At 50.6% G+C, this 15,047-nt stretch overlaps 1 protein-coding gene across 3 annotated transcripts in view; it reads left to right on the top strand.

Moving 5' to 3' along the window:
* Positions 1-14,846, top strand: part of GMDS (GDP-mannose 4,6-dehydratase) — a 638,941-nt gene extending 624,095 nt beyond the window's left edge. For all 3 annotated transcript variants that reach the window (XM_012768474.2, XM_012768473.3, XM_012768472.3), the window contains exons 10-11: positions 14,198-14,266; positions 14,467-14,846. In XM_012768474.2, coding sequence (XP_012623928.1) covers positions 14,198-14,266; positions 14,467-14,529 — 132 coding nt within the window. In that variant the 3' untranslated portion in view covers positions 14,530-14,846. The remainder of the gene's footprint in view (positions 1-14,197; positions 14,267-14,466) is intronic.
* Positions 14,847-15,047: the final 201 nt, after the last annotated feature.

Raw genomic sequence — 15,047 nt, 5'->3', positions numbered from 1 at the left:
CCCATGGCATTCCTTGCCATCCTAGAAAGCAGCAGTCCTTGAAGAATTTGCCCAAAGCCCATTTCTGCCAGCAGGAGTCCACTGGGCATCTGATGGCCCCGGCGTGTCGGCGGTTATAGAAAAGAGCCCTCCACAGGCAAAAGGCCCACTGGTCTGTGTTTTAGCTCCTCGCAACTATAAAGTCTTAGATCATGACATTCCCAAAATGGCACTTCAGGAATCGATAATTGTTTTTGAGAAAGCTGAATTAATCATATCAGCAAAATCAAAGATGCTGTCTCTTTAGCCAAGCTTCCCTCTTTAAACTTGTTCCTTTCTGCCTGGAGAGAGAAAATGAAAATTTTCTGTTCTAAAATCTAAAGCCACATCCAGCTTTTGCACAGGCTGTGGCTTGGGGGGGGGGGAAGAAGCCCTGTGCCGTGTCAGCCAGTTTCTCTGACAGGCACCCTCCTTCTCCTCGCTCCCTCCTCTGCTCCAGTCCGATCTACACTAGTGGTCTCCCCACGCTTGGTGTTTCCAGACCTACACAGCATGAAAGCCTATTCCTTCCTTCTCTCTGTGTCTCTCACGAGTTCTTCTGCAGGGTGTGCAGTCTGTCCTCCTCGGGAGTGCAGAGCTCCTGCTCCACTGCCTGCCTCAGGGCCTGAGAGGAGGCCCTGCGGGAGGCGGTCCAGGCTGATGGGCTCCTACCTGGCCTGTGCCCAGTGTGTGAAGTTGGACAAGCCTGGTTGGAATCCAGTTCCCTCACCCACCTTGTAGGATTGTCAGGAGGTTAAACAATAGGGCTGTGCAATGTGTTTAGTGTGCGGCCCAAAGAAGAGCCCAATAGATGTTGTTATTGCTGACTCCGAAGGATCCAGTTCTCCCACCCCCACACCAGTCGAGAGCCCATCCTGACCAGCTGGTAAGGGTGCAGAGAGGGGTCCTCACTGGCCCACTGCAGAGGGAACCCCACTTACAAGCCCCCAAGTACAGGCCCACAAGAGTCTCCACTAGACCCAGCCATTTGATTAGGGTTTGCATCAGTGGGGAATTGGCTCAGCCCCTTCTGCCAGGATCGTTCATTGTGCAGGTGCCTCAGTGACAGGTTTCACCCAGGGCAATGAGATGCCACGAGTGTCTGCAGCCATGAGACAGTGTAAGCACTTAGAGAGCCTGACTTGTCATAGGTAGGAGCTCCCCAAATGTCCAGGCATGCTCTTGGGGGAGAGTTTGAAGCTCTAGTTCCCTCAGGGTCTGGTTCAGCACACTGGCACCAAAATCAGGCCTCCGCCCGCCGGCTGCTGACCTCCTCACAATGCTGTCCGTGTGCAGCTGGCCGGGTGCACGCACCCAGCTTTGGGCTCGAGCCAGATGCCATAAAGGTCTTACTAAGCAGAGGCTCAGGGAGCCGGGGGCAGGAGAGGCCTCTCAGCCACCGTCTGCCACCTGACTGTGTGCTGAATCACCCAGCTCCCCTGGCCACAGGCTGACTCAGGCTCCGTGCTGGGAACTAGCACAGCTGGAACAGAGCTTGCGTCCTGCTGCTCTACTGCCACAGCTGCTACGGAGTGATGGCTGGCATTAGGCTAGGGGACACAGGGCACAGTCCCCGAGGCATGGGAGAAGGCTGGGGAGACCTAGTGCAGGGTCCCTGAGGTGTGGAGAAGGCCCAGAGCACTATGGGAAAATCAGCAAGCCTAGCAGAATGGCAAGCAGTAAGCTGGGGAAGGGCCTTCAAATTCTTCTAGTCCCAGCATTCCCTTGTGTGCAGGGGAGGCAAGCTCAAGGTCAGAGTTTGTGTGGCAGGTCCAGGCCTGGGCCTCACCTCTCCTTCCTGCCACCTTCCCCATGCAGACGTCAGGAAGATAAGGCATGGGCAGGCTTTCTCAGGCCCAGCGATGCTGTTAAGAAATGAAACTCACCAGGAGGTGATGGTGGCGTGGTAAAGGCTGCCTGTGTGGCAGTGGGTGGCCCTCTCCTAGGCTGACGGTGTCAGGCCAGACTCTGGGCCGCCCAGCCGGGGCTCCTCCCTCCGTGGGGCTGCACCGGCCCAGCCTTCCCGCAGGCTTCATGGCGAGAGGTGTCGGCAGCTGTGTCTACTCACTTGAGTCTTGACCTGTTAATCGTCTCCATGCTGCACGCTTGCTGTGGTACCAGTAATATGAAGTGAAAGTAACTTTGAATTGAGTCTGTGCTCATTCTTGCCAATCTTCAAACCCAGACTTAACCCTTTGTCAGCTCAGGCTCAATCTTTATCACATCTTTCTTCCTCAACTCAAGAAGCCCAAGAACTTCAGCGTGGGTGTTACTTTGCAAAGATAGGCCCACTTTGGACAACAACAGGCTTTTGTAGAATTGATATAGCCAGAATTCTAGAACTATCTGAGGCTGTAGGCCACCCCTGTCCCTCTTTCCTGTGTTTATTTACAGAGCATGTTGTGTACATCAAAGAAGAGGTTCCAGCTTGGTGGTTTTATCCAGTTACTGAGCAAGAGAAGTGACAGAGACATCAAACTTTCCTGATTGCTGGGATGGAGTTCTCGTGGCATGAGGACTCATTCCCTCTGCCATTTCTGGGTTTCTCTTCTCTGTCATCTCTTGGCCCCTTTGTTAGTAGGAACACGGCCACAGTGGCACATTACTTTGGAAACACTACGTTAGGAAAAGTGCCTTGTGAGGAAAGGGTTCTAACTGAAGAGCAGTGTTGTAAAGACAGCCCGGCTAAGGGCAGGGCCAGGGAGGTTGCAGGCGCAGTCGGGGTGCGCGCGGCAGGCCTGGGCCTGGCTCCACGGTCGGCAGTGGGTCATGCGACACGGTGTGATTTTTATATTCTTATAATCAATAATTTCTCGTATTTGGATAGAACTATCATTTCCAAAGTTTTTTCACATACACTGACGTGTTATCTGAGGCAAGCTGGCAGCCTATGGGCCGGACTCTCGCTTTACTTGTGGACCCGAAAGCTGCGCTCCATCGCGGCCGCGCGGTCGGGCCCAGTCGTCGGCGCGGGTGGGGCGTCGTCGGCGCGGGTGGGGCCTCGTCGTCGCGGGTGGGGCCTCGTCGTCGCGGGGCTGGCCTCGTCGGCGCGGGTGGGGCCTCGTCGGCGCGGGTGGGGCGTCGTCGTCGCGGGGCGGGCCTCGTCGGCGCGGGTGGGGCCTCGTCTTCGCGGGTGGGGCGTCGTCGTCGCGGGGCGGGCCTCGTCGGCGCGGGTGGGGCCTCGTCGTCGCGGGTGGGGCGTCGTCGGCGCGGGTGGGGCGTCCTCGGCGCGGGTCGGGCGTCGTCGGCGCGGGGCGGGCCTCGTCGGCGCGGGTGGGGCCTCGTCGTCGCGGGTGGGGCGTCGTCGTCGCGGGTGGGGCGTCGTCGTCGCGGGGCGGGCCTCGTCGGCGCGGGTGGGGCGTCGTCGGCGCGGGTCGGGCGTCGTCGGCGCGGGGCGGGCGTCGTCGGCGCGGGTGGGGCCCAGTCGGCGCGGGGCGGGCGTCGTCGGCGCGGGGCGGGCCCAGTCGGCGCGGGTGGGGCCCAGTGGGCGCGGGGCGGGCCCAGTCGGCGCGGGTGGGGCCAGTCGGCGCGGGTGGGGCAAACAAGGCACCTGCCAAGAGCTGCTGTGCAGACTGCCGCGCTCGAGCCCCCACCAGAGCTTTCATCAAAGTCAACCTGATTATTTTCCACTGCATTTTCCTGAAAGGATGTTATGATTTTCTAGATGTTTGGTGGCTGGCGATAAATCAGGCTTTTATGATGTCATGTGAAAGCCACCTCTCGGACTTCCTCCTGCCGCAGGCCGGAGGATGAAAGCGGGCTGTGCTGGTGGGCGCAGTGGACACAGCTCGCTTAACCCTTGCCTGGCTTGTCCTCAGGCGGCTGCAGCTGTCTCCCTCAGCCTTCCTGTCACACAGGTAGCCAGGACGTGTGGACACAGAGCTCCTTTCACAGAGCTCAGCGGACCTCCTCAGCTGAGAGCCTTTGGCATCAAGTCAAGATCCAAAATAAGAAAGTAAGTTCCATGGAATGATAGGAGAAAGTGCAGGTAATTTCACAAAAGTAATCTTTTGAAAGAGTCTTGTTTTATAATCATAAAAATGAGAGGTTTCCTTTAAAAGGAGATAATATGTAATGCTGGCAAGGTTATAGTGAGAGGCACTCATACTTTGCTAGTAGGACTTTGCTCGTAGCATTGGAAATTTATATAATGCCTTTGAAAGCAATAAAAAGGTTCTCATTCTAGCCCAAACCCTAGTTCTCTGTGAATCCTCTTCCCACACCCTAGCCCCATCCCATCAGCGCGTCCTGCTCTGTGCGCCCCCCCAATCAGTCCCGAGCCTGCCCACACCTCCCCAGGCCACACCCGCACGCCACCCTCACGCCTGTGCTGCCATCGTCTGCCCCACGTCTATAGCTGCAGTCTCTTAGCGCCTCTCCTGTCCTGCTCCTGCCACTCGCTCTACTCTAGCACAGCGTCCACAGTTGTCCTTGAGGACATACACCACAGTGCGTGCTCCTGTGCTTGAAACCCTCCAGGGTCTCAGAGCAAACCCAGAACCCATTCTTTGTGTTCTAGGCTTGTAAAGGATGGGTTCAAAGTCCAGCTGGTTCTTTCCGTGTAGATGTGTGGGCTTTTACACAACACACGTGAACACAGACATACGGAGAGAGAAGGGGACACACCCCCAGAGAGCCAGACCCAAAGAGACACACACACACACACCCTCACACACTCAGAGAGAGATGCAACTACAAAGACACACACACAGAGTGTGGTGAAAATGTTTGAAAAACCGGAGCAAGTGTGAGTGCCGTTGTGTCCCACCCTCCTGAAAGCCAGTGCGGAGGAAGGAGGAGGTCCTCAGCTGCAGGAGCTCAGCGTTGTAGCGTCACCCCAGCCAGGACGAAGTAGGGGGACATCATCTGAGCCACCCTCGGACACTGGCTGTGCTCTCATATGTCCAGAAGAGGGACAGACCTTCCACTGCACACCCCAGCGGGGCCCACGTGGCACAGCCAGGCCCTGCCTCTGGCTTCCGGTAGTCCCTGGCCCTGCACCTCATGGGACCGGCTGGGCATGGTCCTGACTCTCCACTGTGGTAGCACAGACCCAGTCCCTGCAAGAGTGGCGCAAACACATCAAAGAGTGGCAGATTTTCCATGGGAGAGAGGACTTATGCTTTAGAGTTGGGCAGGCAAGGCAAAAGTAACTCATCCACCTTTTGAAAACATATAGTTAGCTGTCAGTTTATAGTCAGCCACATACTTCCAAAAACTGACACTGGAAAATCGGACTGTGGCTCCATGCAGTTGAGCTTGCCATCTTCCCCCACTGCCTACGGGCTGCAAGAGCTTCATGCCACTGAAGGCGTGACTAGACAGTGGAGTCTCGAGACCACGTGGCTTTGCTGGCAAAGGCCTAGGCCCCGTGGCAGGGACCTTTGCCCCTCTCCAGCCTCATGGTGGGCTGCTCTCTCTGTGGCTCCCCTGCCCAGACACCCCAGCAGGTGTCTTCCTCGCAGCCCGTGCACTCCCTTGCCGTCTCTCGCCTGACAGCCAGGGCCTCACCTTGCCCACGCTGCTTCCCCAGCGCCTAAAGCAGTCAGTGCTGACGACAAACAGCAGCGTGTGAGATGTGGGCAATGACTGGGAAAAGCAGAATACAAAACCCTCTGCACTCTGGTTACAGCTATAGAAAATGATGATCTAAAAATAGAGGCTGCGTCAGGATACAGGGTAAAAGCAGCACATAAGTATGACAGGAAAACCCTGAGACAGCCATTTACATCCTCATCACGACATTAGTACAGGAGCTAAAGAATAATTTTCCTACATCTTGTTGAATGAAAAGGAATAATACCTAGCCCTACCAGAAAACTTGTGTGGGGTGAATTAGAAAGGGTGCTAGCTACTTTTCATATGTAATCTTGAATTCTCACAACTTTGCAGGTTTAGAACCTGAGGAGTTAAGAAACAGTTAAGTGGTTGAGCCATGTTATGGATCCAGGTCTCTCCAGGGGTTTCTAAGAATTTTTTTATTGAGATAAAATCTATGTACAATGAAATGCATAGATGCTAACTGCTGTTTGAACAGTCTGAGAAATGCATGCAGTTATGTAACCTACACTCCTGTCAACATAAGGAATGTTTCATCACCCCAGAAAGTTCCCTGGTGTACCTTCCCATTCAGTGCTCTTGCCATGTAACCACTGATCTCATTTCTGTCACCAGGGATGAGTTTGCCTGTTCTAGAACCTCACATACATTGAATCATACCCTGTGGATTCTCCTGTATTGGTCTCCATCCAGCACTGCGCTGTGTTGGTATTCTTATATGTAATACAGTCTTTATCATTTAGAGACCCCTCTGCCACTCAAATCAGTGTACATAAAGTATATTGCTTACAGCACTTTCTACAGACAGTTTTGTCCTGTTGAACATTGTGATTGATGGACTGAGAATCAGAAATCCTGGCTTCTAGTCCAGAATCCTACTGCTAGATGGCTTTGTGACATTCATCAAGTTATTTGGCTAAACTATTTCTAAAGATGCATTCAGGTATAGGACTCTGTTCCTCTCATGAAGATATGAAAGAAATAATGCCAGGTGACCATGTAGTGTAGATAACCACAGCCTGGGAGAATTCTGTTACCCTTCCTACCTTAACAGGAAGCCAGATGAAAGGACAATAGCATGATAGGAAACCGAAAGATTCATCTTAATGCTCATCATTTCTCTGTGCCTCTCAAAAAACTTACTAACAAATGTCATAGCAGTTCTCTCAATTTTTCCTTAAATATAAAAGTCCCCAGAGAAATGGCCAAAAAAGCAAGAATTTGGATGGAGTCAGTTGCCTAGTTAGTCCTACAGGTTCTTAAGAAGTTACTGAGAGAATAAATGTTTGAATGAACATGTAGGGTGTATGTTTGAATGGCCCCATTATTTTATTTTTATTTGGGTTGAGGAGAGGGATGAATGGATGGATTACTGAAGTGAGGTTTTTGACTTGGAGAACCTAATATACAAGTTGAGAAAAACCACAAAGAAAAAAGTATTCCCTCCATATTGTACTCTGTAGTAGTAATGTTCAAACCCAGGGTGGTGGGGAAGCATTTTCTAAGAGGCAGGCTAGATCTCCTAACAAGCTAGAGGAAACAAATTACCTTCATCTTGTGCAATTCCAGATCCCCCTGGCCTAGGTGGCCCTTCCCGGATGAGGAGGCCCAGGCTAAAGATGAGCCAGATGACAGCCTGGCTTCCATCTCCAAAACACAATGTACAGAACTTTCATCTGAGGAACGAGGCTGCCTGAATAGATACAAAATCTCTTGAGTTGCATCTTGAATGTGATTGTGTTGAGGTTTAATTAGATTATCTGTAAAGTGCTTGGAGGACAGAAAGCACTAAGTGGCAGAAGCAAAGCAGCCTACATCTTGTGTCCAGAGTGCCACTTGCCAGTGATGTCACAACAGTCCCTAATCAGTCCACTTAAAGGTGCTTTATCTCCTGTCCTCAGAGTTTGTGCCACCTCCACCTAGAATGGGTAAATCTTCAAGCACTAAATCCAGCTATTAACAGCAACCAGTAATTTCCAACAACATGGTGCTGGCTTTGAAGCCTAGAATGCTGAGATCACTAACAATCTTATCTCCCTTTCATTAAGTGGCCCCCACATTACAACTGTGAGTCAGCAGCCCCTCCCCCCAATATCAGCTGGTCAGAATGGAGATCAGTGAAGTAATCAGAACCAAGAGGCTCCAGTTACAGTAATTATTCTAGCTTTTCTGTGTTGATGCTACTGTAATCACCAGGGATCAAGAAATAAAGCTAACAAAAAAATTAATTCTATATTGCAAATGTAGAACAGGTACAGAGAGACAGCACCTCATAAATACGTATGATGCAAGACGACATGCCTAAAGTCCTCTACGCTGATTTCATTTAATGCAACCTATTAGACACCTACCTGTTAGTAGGCAGCTCCCCAGAGCTATTGGCACAGCTTCTAAGAACTGCTTTCTTCTGCTCAGCTGGCTCAGACCAGTGCCTGGTTGAACAGGGCAGGCCCCAAAATCGCACAGAGCTAACTGGGCAGACAGCAGGTATATTCCTGGGGGTATACTCCACTCTAGGGCACTGTACTCCTCTGCGCCAGGCAGACGCTGGGCTGCCCTCTGGGGAGAGAGCGAGCCTGGGGTGGCCCCAGCTGCACACAGCACACATGGTGCATCCCATGGGGTGGAGAGCACGCTGCCCTCATTCCGTGCCACCCACGCATGCCTGCCCGAAAGGGCTTTCTCCAGGATATTTCTTTTTTTCTTTTTTTTTTTTTTTTTTTTGAGACAGAGTCTCGCTTTGTTGTCCAGGCTAGAGTGAGTGCCGTGGCGTCAGCCTAGCTCACAGCAACCTCAAACTCCTGGGCTCGAGCGATCCTTCTGCCTCAGCCTCCCGAGTAGCTGGGACTACAGGCATGAGCCACCATGCCCGGCTAATTTTTTTTTTATATATATATCAGTTGGCCAATTAATTTCTTTCTATTTATAGTAGAGACGGGATCTCGCTCTTGCTCAGGCTGGTTTTGAACTCCTGACCTTGAGCAATCCACCCGCCTCGGCCTCCCAAGAGCTAGGATTACAGGCGTGAGCCACCGCGCCCGGCCAGGATATTTCTTAAAACTTTGTTTAAAAGTAAATTAATATGCTTAAATGCAGTATTTTCCCTAAATAATCATGTTGTCTGTATAGTTTCTAGAGCCCTTTTTTCCTAATTACATTTCCGTTTTTATGCTAATCATATTTTAAAATACATGTGAAAAAAAGAAGCACTTATATGAAGGCTGCACTGTAAATGTCATTAAGTTACCCTTTTTCAAAGCGAATACTTCTTAATTGTTCACCACGCTTTCCAAGAAAGGCCTGCCACGCTGGCCGGCCTCCCGGCTGGTGTCCACGGCACACATGGGGATAGGGGCACTTCTTTTTCTTTGTTCATAGCTCTTAGTAGCTGCTGATCCCAAAGGACAAATTCTATCAACTGAGAATAAGTGGCCCCCACCCAGAAGAGGAGGATCAATGAGGGAGTCCCACTAAAGACCCCTTAGGCACCACCAGGAGGACAAGACTGCACGCTCTGAGTCATGCTGATGGGGCTCATATGTGAGGCTACCAGTGGAGGTGACAGTGGTGGCAATATGAGGGCCTAGTGATGGTGTCAGGCCAAGGCACACATGCGGTGGCTGCCCTGTGCCAGTTGCCACACGAGGCCCCCATACAGGTGGCTGAGGCCAAGGACACGGTGCAGGGCCTGCTTGCTCTGTCCTGCTCCACTGCCACTGCATGCTCCTTGCCCTGCCGATGGCTCCATTTCCCTGAGGTTGCCCCAGCATTGTTTGAGCCCTGACATTCTGTCAGCCCTTGCTGATGGACAATCCCGCTTCCTGAGCAGAGGAGACTGCCTGCTGTTTTCTTCTTGTCTTTTATCACCCCTTGTCATTAAAGGAGAGGCCTGGCTTCATCTGCAGTCTGTGCTGCTATGCAGCAGTAAAAGGGAAGAGAGAGGGGCGCCATCACATTTCTTACTGCTCTGACAGTCCCTCCCTCTTTAGGAAGGATGAAACCATAGGATAAATGTGTGAGCATGTAGGAGTTTAAACTGCAGCCAGTAAGAGAGATAGTATATTGCAAACTTTCTAGGGGAACTTTCAGACTTCTTTGTTTTTCCCAGTCTTACTCTCAGCTGCTTCTCTTGCATCTTGACTAGGATGTTGTGTGCAAATGTAAAGCTTTTTCCTGAGGTTTTTCGTGTGTGTGTGTGTGTGTGTGTGTGTGTGTGTGTTTAGCAGCTCTTTCTGAAAAAGAAGCATTACCACAAGAGTCAACTTTTCTACTCACTCAATGTTAGCATAAAGTCAAATCAAGAACCAAATTCATTGGCATTCTTTTATTCTCTTGGAACCTTAGCTATTCCTCCATTTTGCTTTTCCAAGAAAAGTAGAGGGGGAAAAATGAATACTGAGTGCCACTCACAGCTCCATACCTTAAATTCCTGAAGACGTTTCACCAGGGCTCTCACCAGCACCTTGGTTTTTTTTAACATGCCCTGCCCATACACTTTCTATTCATAGCACTCAACAGTCCATTTCTTCCAAGGTGCACATTAGAAATTTAGCAACATCCTGCCAAAAGACGCACACTCACTCGTACAACGTGTCTCCACCTAAGCAGATGTTCTTTGCAAACCTTATAAGTAGACCTGTTGAGGAAACATGGTATTCAACACATAGTTTCAACTAAATATTAAAATTTTCCCGAAGCAAACTCAGTGAAAAAGGAAAAAAAAGAAATAAGACTGTGAACTTTGAAAAGTTATACAGTCTATTTAATAGCATTCCCCACAAAGATTTTGGAGAAAGAGGGTGTGTTATCAAAGGGATTTAATGTGTTAAGGAATGATCCAAATAAGATCAGGGGAAGGAAAGAAAACTGACCAGTGGAATTGAAAAATGTGTTGTCATCTTGATGGAAGAGAGCCGAGGAAAGAGAACTATAGTTGGGGTAGAAGATTAAGGCACAGTTTGCTCTCTCCTTTTCTGGACTTTATGTTAATTACTATGGGCTCAGGAACTGGCTTGATGACTTTTCCAGAATTTGGTCTGGCGCTTTATCAGTTCACGCTAATGAACATTAAGCCAGGAAAGCCTGAAAAATTGCTACAGCAAAACATGCCCTCCTACCACCTGCTCTTTGCAACTCTGACCATTGGTGTTGAGTCTTTGAGGTGTACGCCAGGTGATGCAGTTCAAGGGACAACTCCTGAAGGTCAAATGAATGAACAGCAGTTGGCAATTCAGAGAAATATGGGGGCGGGAGTCTAGGCATAGACATTTTGCTCATGCTATTTTGCTGCTGTAAAATGCTCAGTTAAACCTGATTGAATTTGACAATAATAAATTGCACATTGAAACCGAATAGCTCACCTAAGGAACAGCAATGAAAACAGTGAAGACGCCAGAAGCTAGAGCTCAGGAAATGTCATATTCACATAGAAATGCTTTAAATTTTTCTCAGAGCTTTATTGTCTCGTTTTTTCAAGAAAAGCTCCAGACCACCCAATGCACAGAGTCCTTTTTGGAAACTCCACATAAAATCATCACTTTAATTCAGCTATTGCCCCTGTTGTCATAATATGGCTGAAAGTCTATAAATAACGAAGGGACTGAACTGTCCAAAAAGAAGAAAAGAGCAAATTAGATAAGCTCGTTTTTCTCTCTTGTCCTTAGGAGCTGATCATACTCTAGTGGAGGGAGTTTGTGGAAGTTCAAAAGACTTTAAAAGAGAGTTAAACATAAGCAGACTTCATGCTTCCCTCGCAGTCCCCTGTCTGAGCACAGCAGTTCTTGACTTCCTTGTAAGAGTAGTTTCCACTGTCTGATTTCTCCTCGGGCCAGAGGATGTCCTTTAAAGAAGCCATTCCTCGTCCTTGGGCTCATCCCAGAGCTGGGTGCGCTCTCCCCCACAGGCCCCCCACGCCACCCCACAGTGCGCCCTGTGCCCAGAACCCTACAAATGAGCCAGTAACTGTATCTTTTCTATAAATGACACAATGGGAAGAAGTAAGAAACTCCTTCAGGAGCAGTTGCATGTAAGACAAGCTGAGATGTCCTTAATCTCTCCTTAAAAGCTGACTGGAGCACAAGCATGTTGCCTGGTCCAGATGCAGCTCAGTAGCAGCTGGCATAGACAGCCGCTGTTTTGTTCTGACGGGACCTTATCCTTTTCCTTCCCAAGGTCTCTTGGTCTAATTAAATTTCAGGGAGACAGAGCCTTGGCAGAAGGTTAAAGGAAGCTGCTAGACTGCAGTCTAGGAGCTGAGCTCAAAACTAAATTGGGAAGTTTAACTGGGTGCGCACACATCTCTGGTTTCAATGAAATACTTTCACAGTGTGCGGTAGCAATGCTTATTTCTAAGTTTTTGAAAAGCATTTTTCTTTTTCCTTAATTGTAGTTCCCTGGTTGTTTTTATGTTACGAGCTACTTGTAGAAAAATACAGGAAACATAATTACAATACAAATCTCCCTTTCCCAAGCCTACCAAGATTATTTGAAGCCAAACTGGGTTTTAGGGTTTTGCTAACTATAAATTCACAGCCATGAATTGCATCCTTTGCCACGTTGGTTGATTTTAGCCAGTGTTATGTGATTAAACAATAACCATGTTTCTCTAAGCTGCTATAGGATTGAGGGAGGAGAAAGACAGGCTTCATGACTGCACATTGCACAGCTTCCTCTGAGGTAAAAAGGATGAATATCTTTTTGTGATGCTTATAGTAAAATAGAAGCGTTGTAGAAGTATATACAAATTTATTTAGGGAAAGGTGAGAGAAATAAATGATTTTGTCTTCTCGCTCATATTGCTATCTCCATGTAGCGCTATGTTAAATTGTTAATTACTAATTTTTGTATTCTACTTTTCCTGAAGAATCTGTATATGGATTTTAGGGCCAGCAGAAATAACTTGTTTTACATTAACACTCTGGGGAGGAAATCGGTACTTTAGTGTATTGTGAAATGCAGAGCCTTTGAAAAAGTAATGATGGATGATTGAGAACCAGTGGCTGAATGCACTCTGCTAGAGTACAGTTTCAAGCCAGCAGTGCAGACGACAGACGTTCAGGAGAATGCAGACCACGACTGGGACAGACGGCTTAGCACAGAAGATGCTCAACACCAGGCTCAACACAGGCAGGTCCCGCCCGGCCCTCCTGGCCTTTCCATACTGAAGTTAGAACAAACTCCAGCCTGCAAGTTTCAGGGGAGTCTGAAGAGAATAAGAGGGAAAGGCTTTCTGTTGCAGCTTTATTATCTGTACTTTCACATGATGTAACTGGTTTTAGATTGTTCTTTATATTGTGCATAGCTGACACTGAGTATTTTTATTATCAAGTATTTATCACCTTGAAAGACTGGCTGTTTTCATACTGCCTTCACATTCTCTTGTTTATTTTGAGGATTCACATATTATATACTATTTGATGAACAAGTTTGTGTATGGAAAAGCTAAATGTTTATCTCACTTTTAAAAATGACATTATCTCAGTCTTTTTTCTTCTTTTTCTTCCTTTCTTCCCTCATTTCTTTGCTTCCTCCCTTTCTCTTTTCCTTCTTTCTTCCCTTCCTTGTTTTTTGCAACTCATCTTGAAATCCTCATCTCAATCTTCATCTAAATCAGTCTTAAGAGAACTGTAATAAAAATAATTGGTGAGTGAGGGCTAAGGTGCAGGACTAATTCCTTCCCCACTGGTGGTGTTCGGCCCTTTCCTTCCAAGGGCTTGCAAGTGGACCCTCCCTGTAGGGAACAGCCCGGTGAGCGAAGCCACAGAGTCACTGGCCTCCTTTTTTATATTTTGGTAAGGCCCTGTTGGATGGGATGAGAAACTCAAGTATCAAGCAAATGGCAGCCCCAGCATCTGGCATGGGAGCTGGAGGTTCCTTAGAAAACTAACTTGATCCTCCGTGGGAGCTGTGGGACGGCAGAGCCCCCAGAAGGCGGTGGATGAGGTGGCTGCAGGGCGCGGGGAGCAGCGCTGGCTGCAAGTGCTGGCGCAGCTCTGGTGCGCCTGGAATGAGGTAGCGGGTGGAGAGCGCGCTGTCCAGGCACAGAACGGCCCGCAGAGTAGAGCAGGCCGTCTGTGGTGCCCCTGGACAGCAAGGGTAAGTATTGCTTCTTCAAGCTCTGGTTTCGTTTTACGAGCCTGTAGGTGTGCGGATGCAACGTAACGGAGTCTGCCCCGGTCGGAAGAGCTCGGGGCTCCCGCCGGGAAGAGCTGCGCCCTGTGCCGGGCGCACGGTGCCGCGTGGCGGGCTGCGGGCTTCGGGGAGCCGGCTGCGGCGGCGCGGGCGGCCGAGGGCGAGGGCCGGGCTCCTCTTCTCGCCTGAGAAGTGCAGTAATTCGAAACAGTGCTCACAGTAGCGTCCCTGGCAACTTAATGCAAAACAAAACGCACTGGGGTCTTCGGGACGCGGCGGGGAGCAGGGCAGCACGAAGGCGGCGGCTGGCGAGCTGCGGACTAGCTGTCGCGGCCCCGGCCCCGCGCCGCTCGCACTCGGCCGCGACCTCCCCAGACCGCGGCCCCGCGCCGCGCGGCCCGGCAGGGCGGGAAGGCGGGAAACGCGGGTCTCGGGCGCCGGGCCGCCCAGCCGCGCCCGCGTCACCCTTCCTCTCTCCTCCCTCCCCCAGGACTTTCTGCAGGGAGATTGCACCAAAGCGAAACAGAAGCTGAACTGGAAGCCCCGGGTCGCGTTCGATGTAAGTGTCGCCTCCCGCAGCGGGCGGGACCAGGGGGGACTGCGGGGCGCCCCGGGCGGCTGGCCGCGGCTCCGCGAGAGGCCAAGGCCTGGCGGGGTTGGGGGAGGGGTCGCGGGCGGGTGCGGGGCCTCTCGGGTGGGGGGTCGCGGGAGGGGGCGGCGGGAGCTCCTCCCTCACAGCCGCGCGGGTCCCGGGCGCAGGAGCTGGTGAGCGAGATGGTGCGCGCCGACGTGGAGCTCATGAGGACCAACCCCAACGCCTGAGCGCGCGGGAGCCCGGCGGAGTCGCCGGCGAGGGTCGCGACGGACGCGCGGGTCCCGGGTTCCGGCGACCCCGCCGCCACTGCGCTGTCCCAGCGGCCGGAGCGGGGACCGCCGGAATTTGTAGCAGCCGGGATGTGACACTCCGGGGTCGGACCGCTTTGCTGTTGTCGAAGCCTCCTCTGAATGGTTTTGGGAAATCGAGATGTTTTAATCACATATTCACTTTACTTGAAATTATGTCGTTAGACAAAAAATTGTGGGGCCTTCAAATTGTTTTTCTCTTTTCTTATTAAAACTTGCCTTTCTGTGAACTAGCATTGACAGGCTCAGTGTTGATGTTTTCTCCAAGTTATAAAATCGCGATAAGGACCCTAGTTCCAAAATCCATGCCTTGGAGTGAGGTAGCTTCCTTCAGGCCTTTTGAGAAAGTCTTGCTAGAAAGACCCCCTGCAAGGCCTAAGCCCTGGCTCCAGGGATCCTCCGCCAAAGTGTCTGCTGGGACATTTCTTTACTCTCCA

This window comes from Microcebus murinus, chromosome 15 (genome assembly GCF_040939455.1).
Source record: "Microcebus murinus isolate Inina chromosome 15, M.murinus_Inina_mat1.0, whole genome shotgun sequence".
In the NCBI taxonomy this organism is placed as follows: domain Eukaryota; kingdom Metazoa; phylum Chordata; class Mammalia; order Primates; family Cheirogaleidae; genus Microcebus; species Microcebus murinus.
The sequence above is the reverse complement of the archived record's forward strand: the minus strand, read 5'-3'. Positions and strand labels throughout refer to the sequence as shown.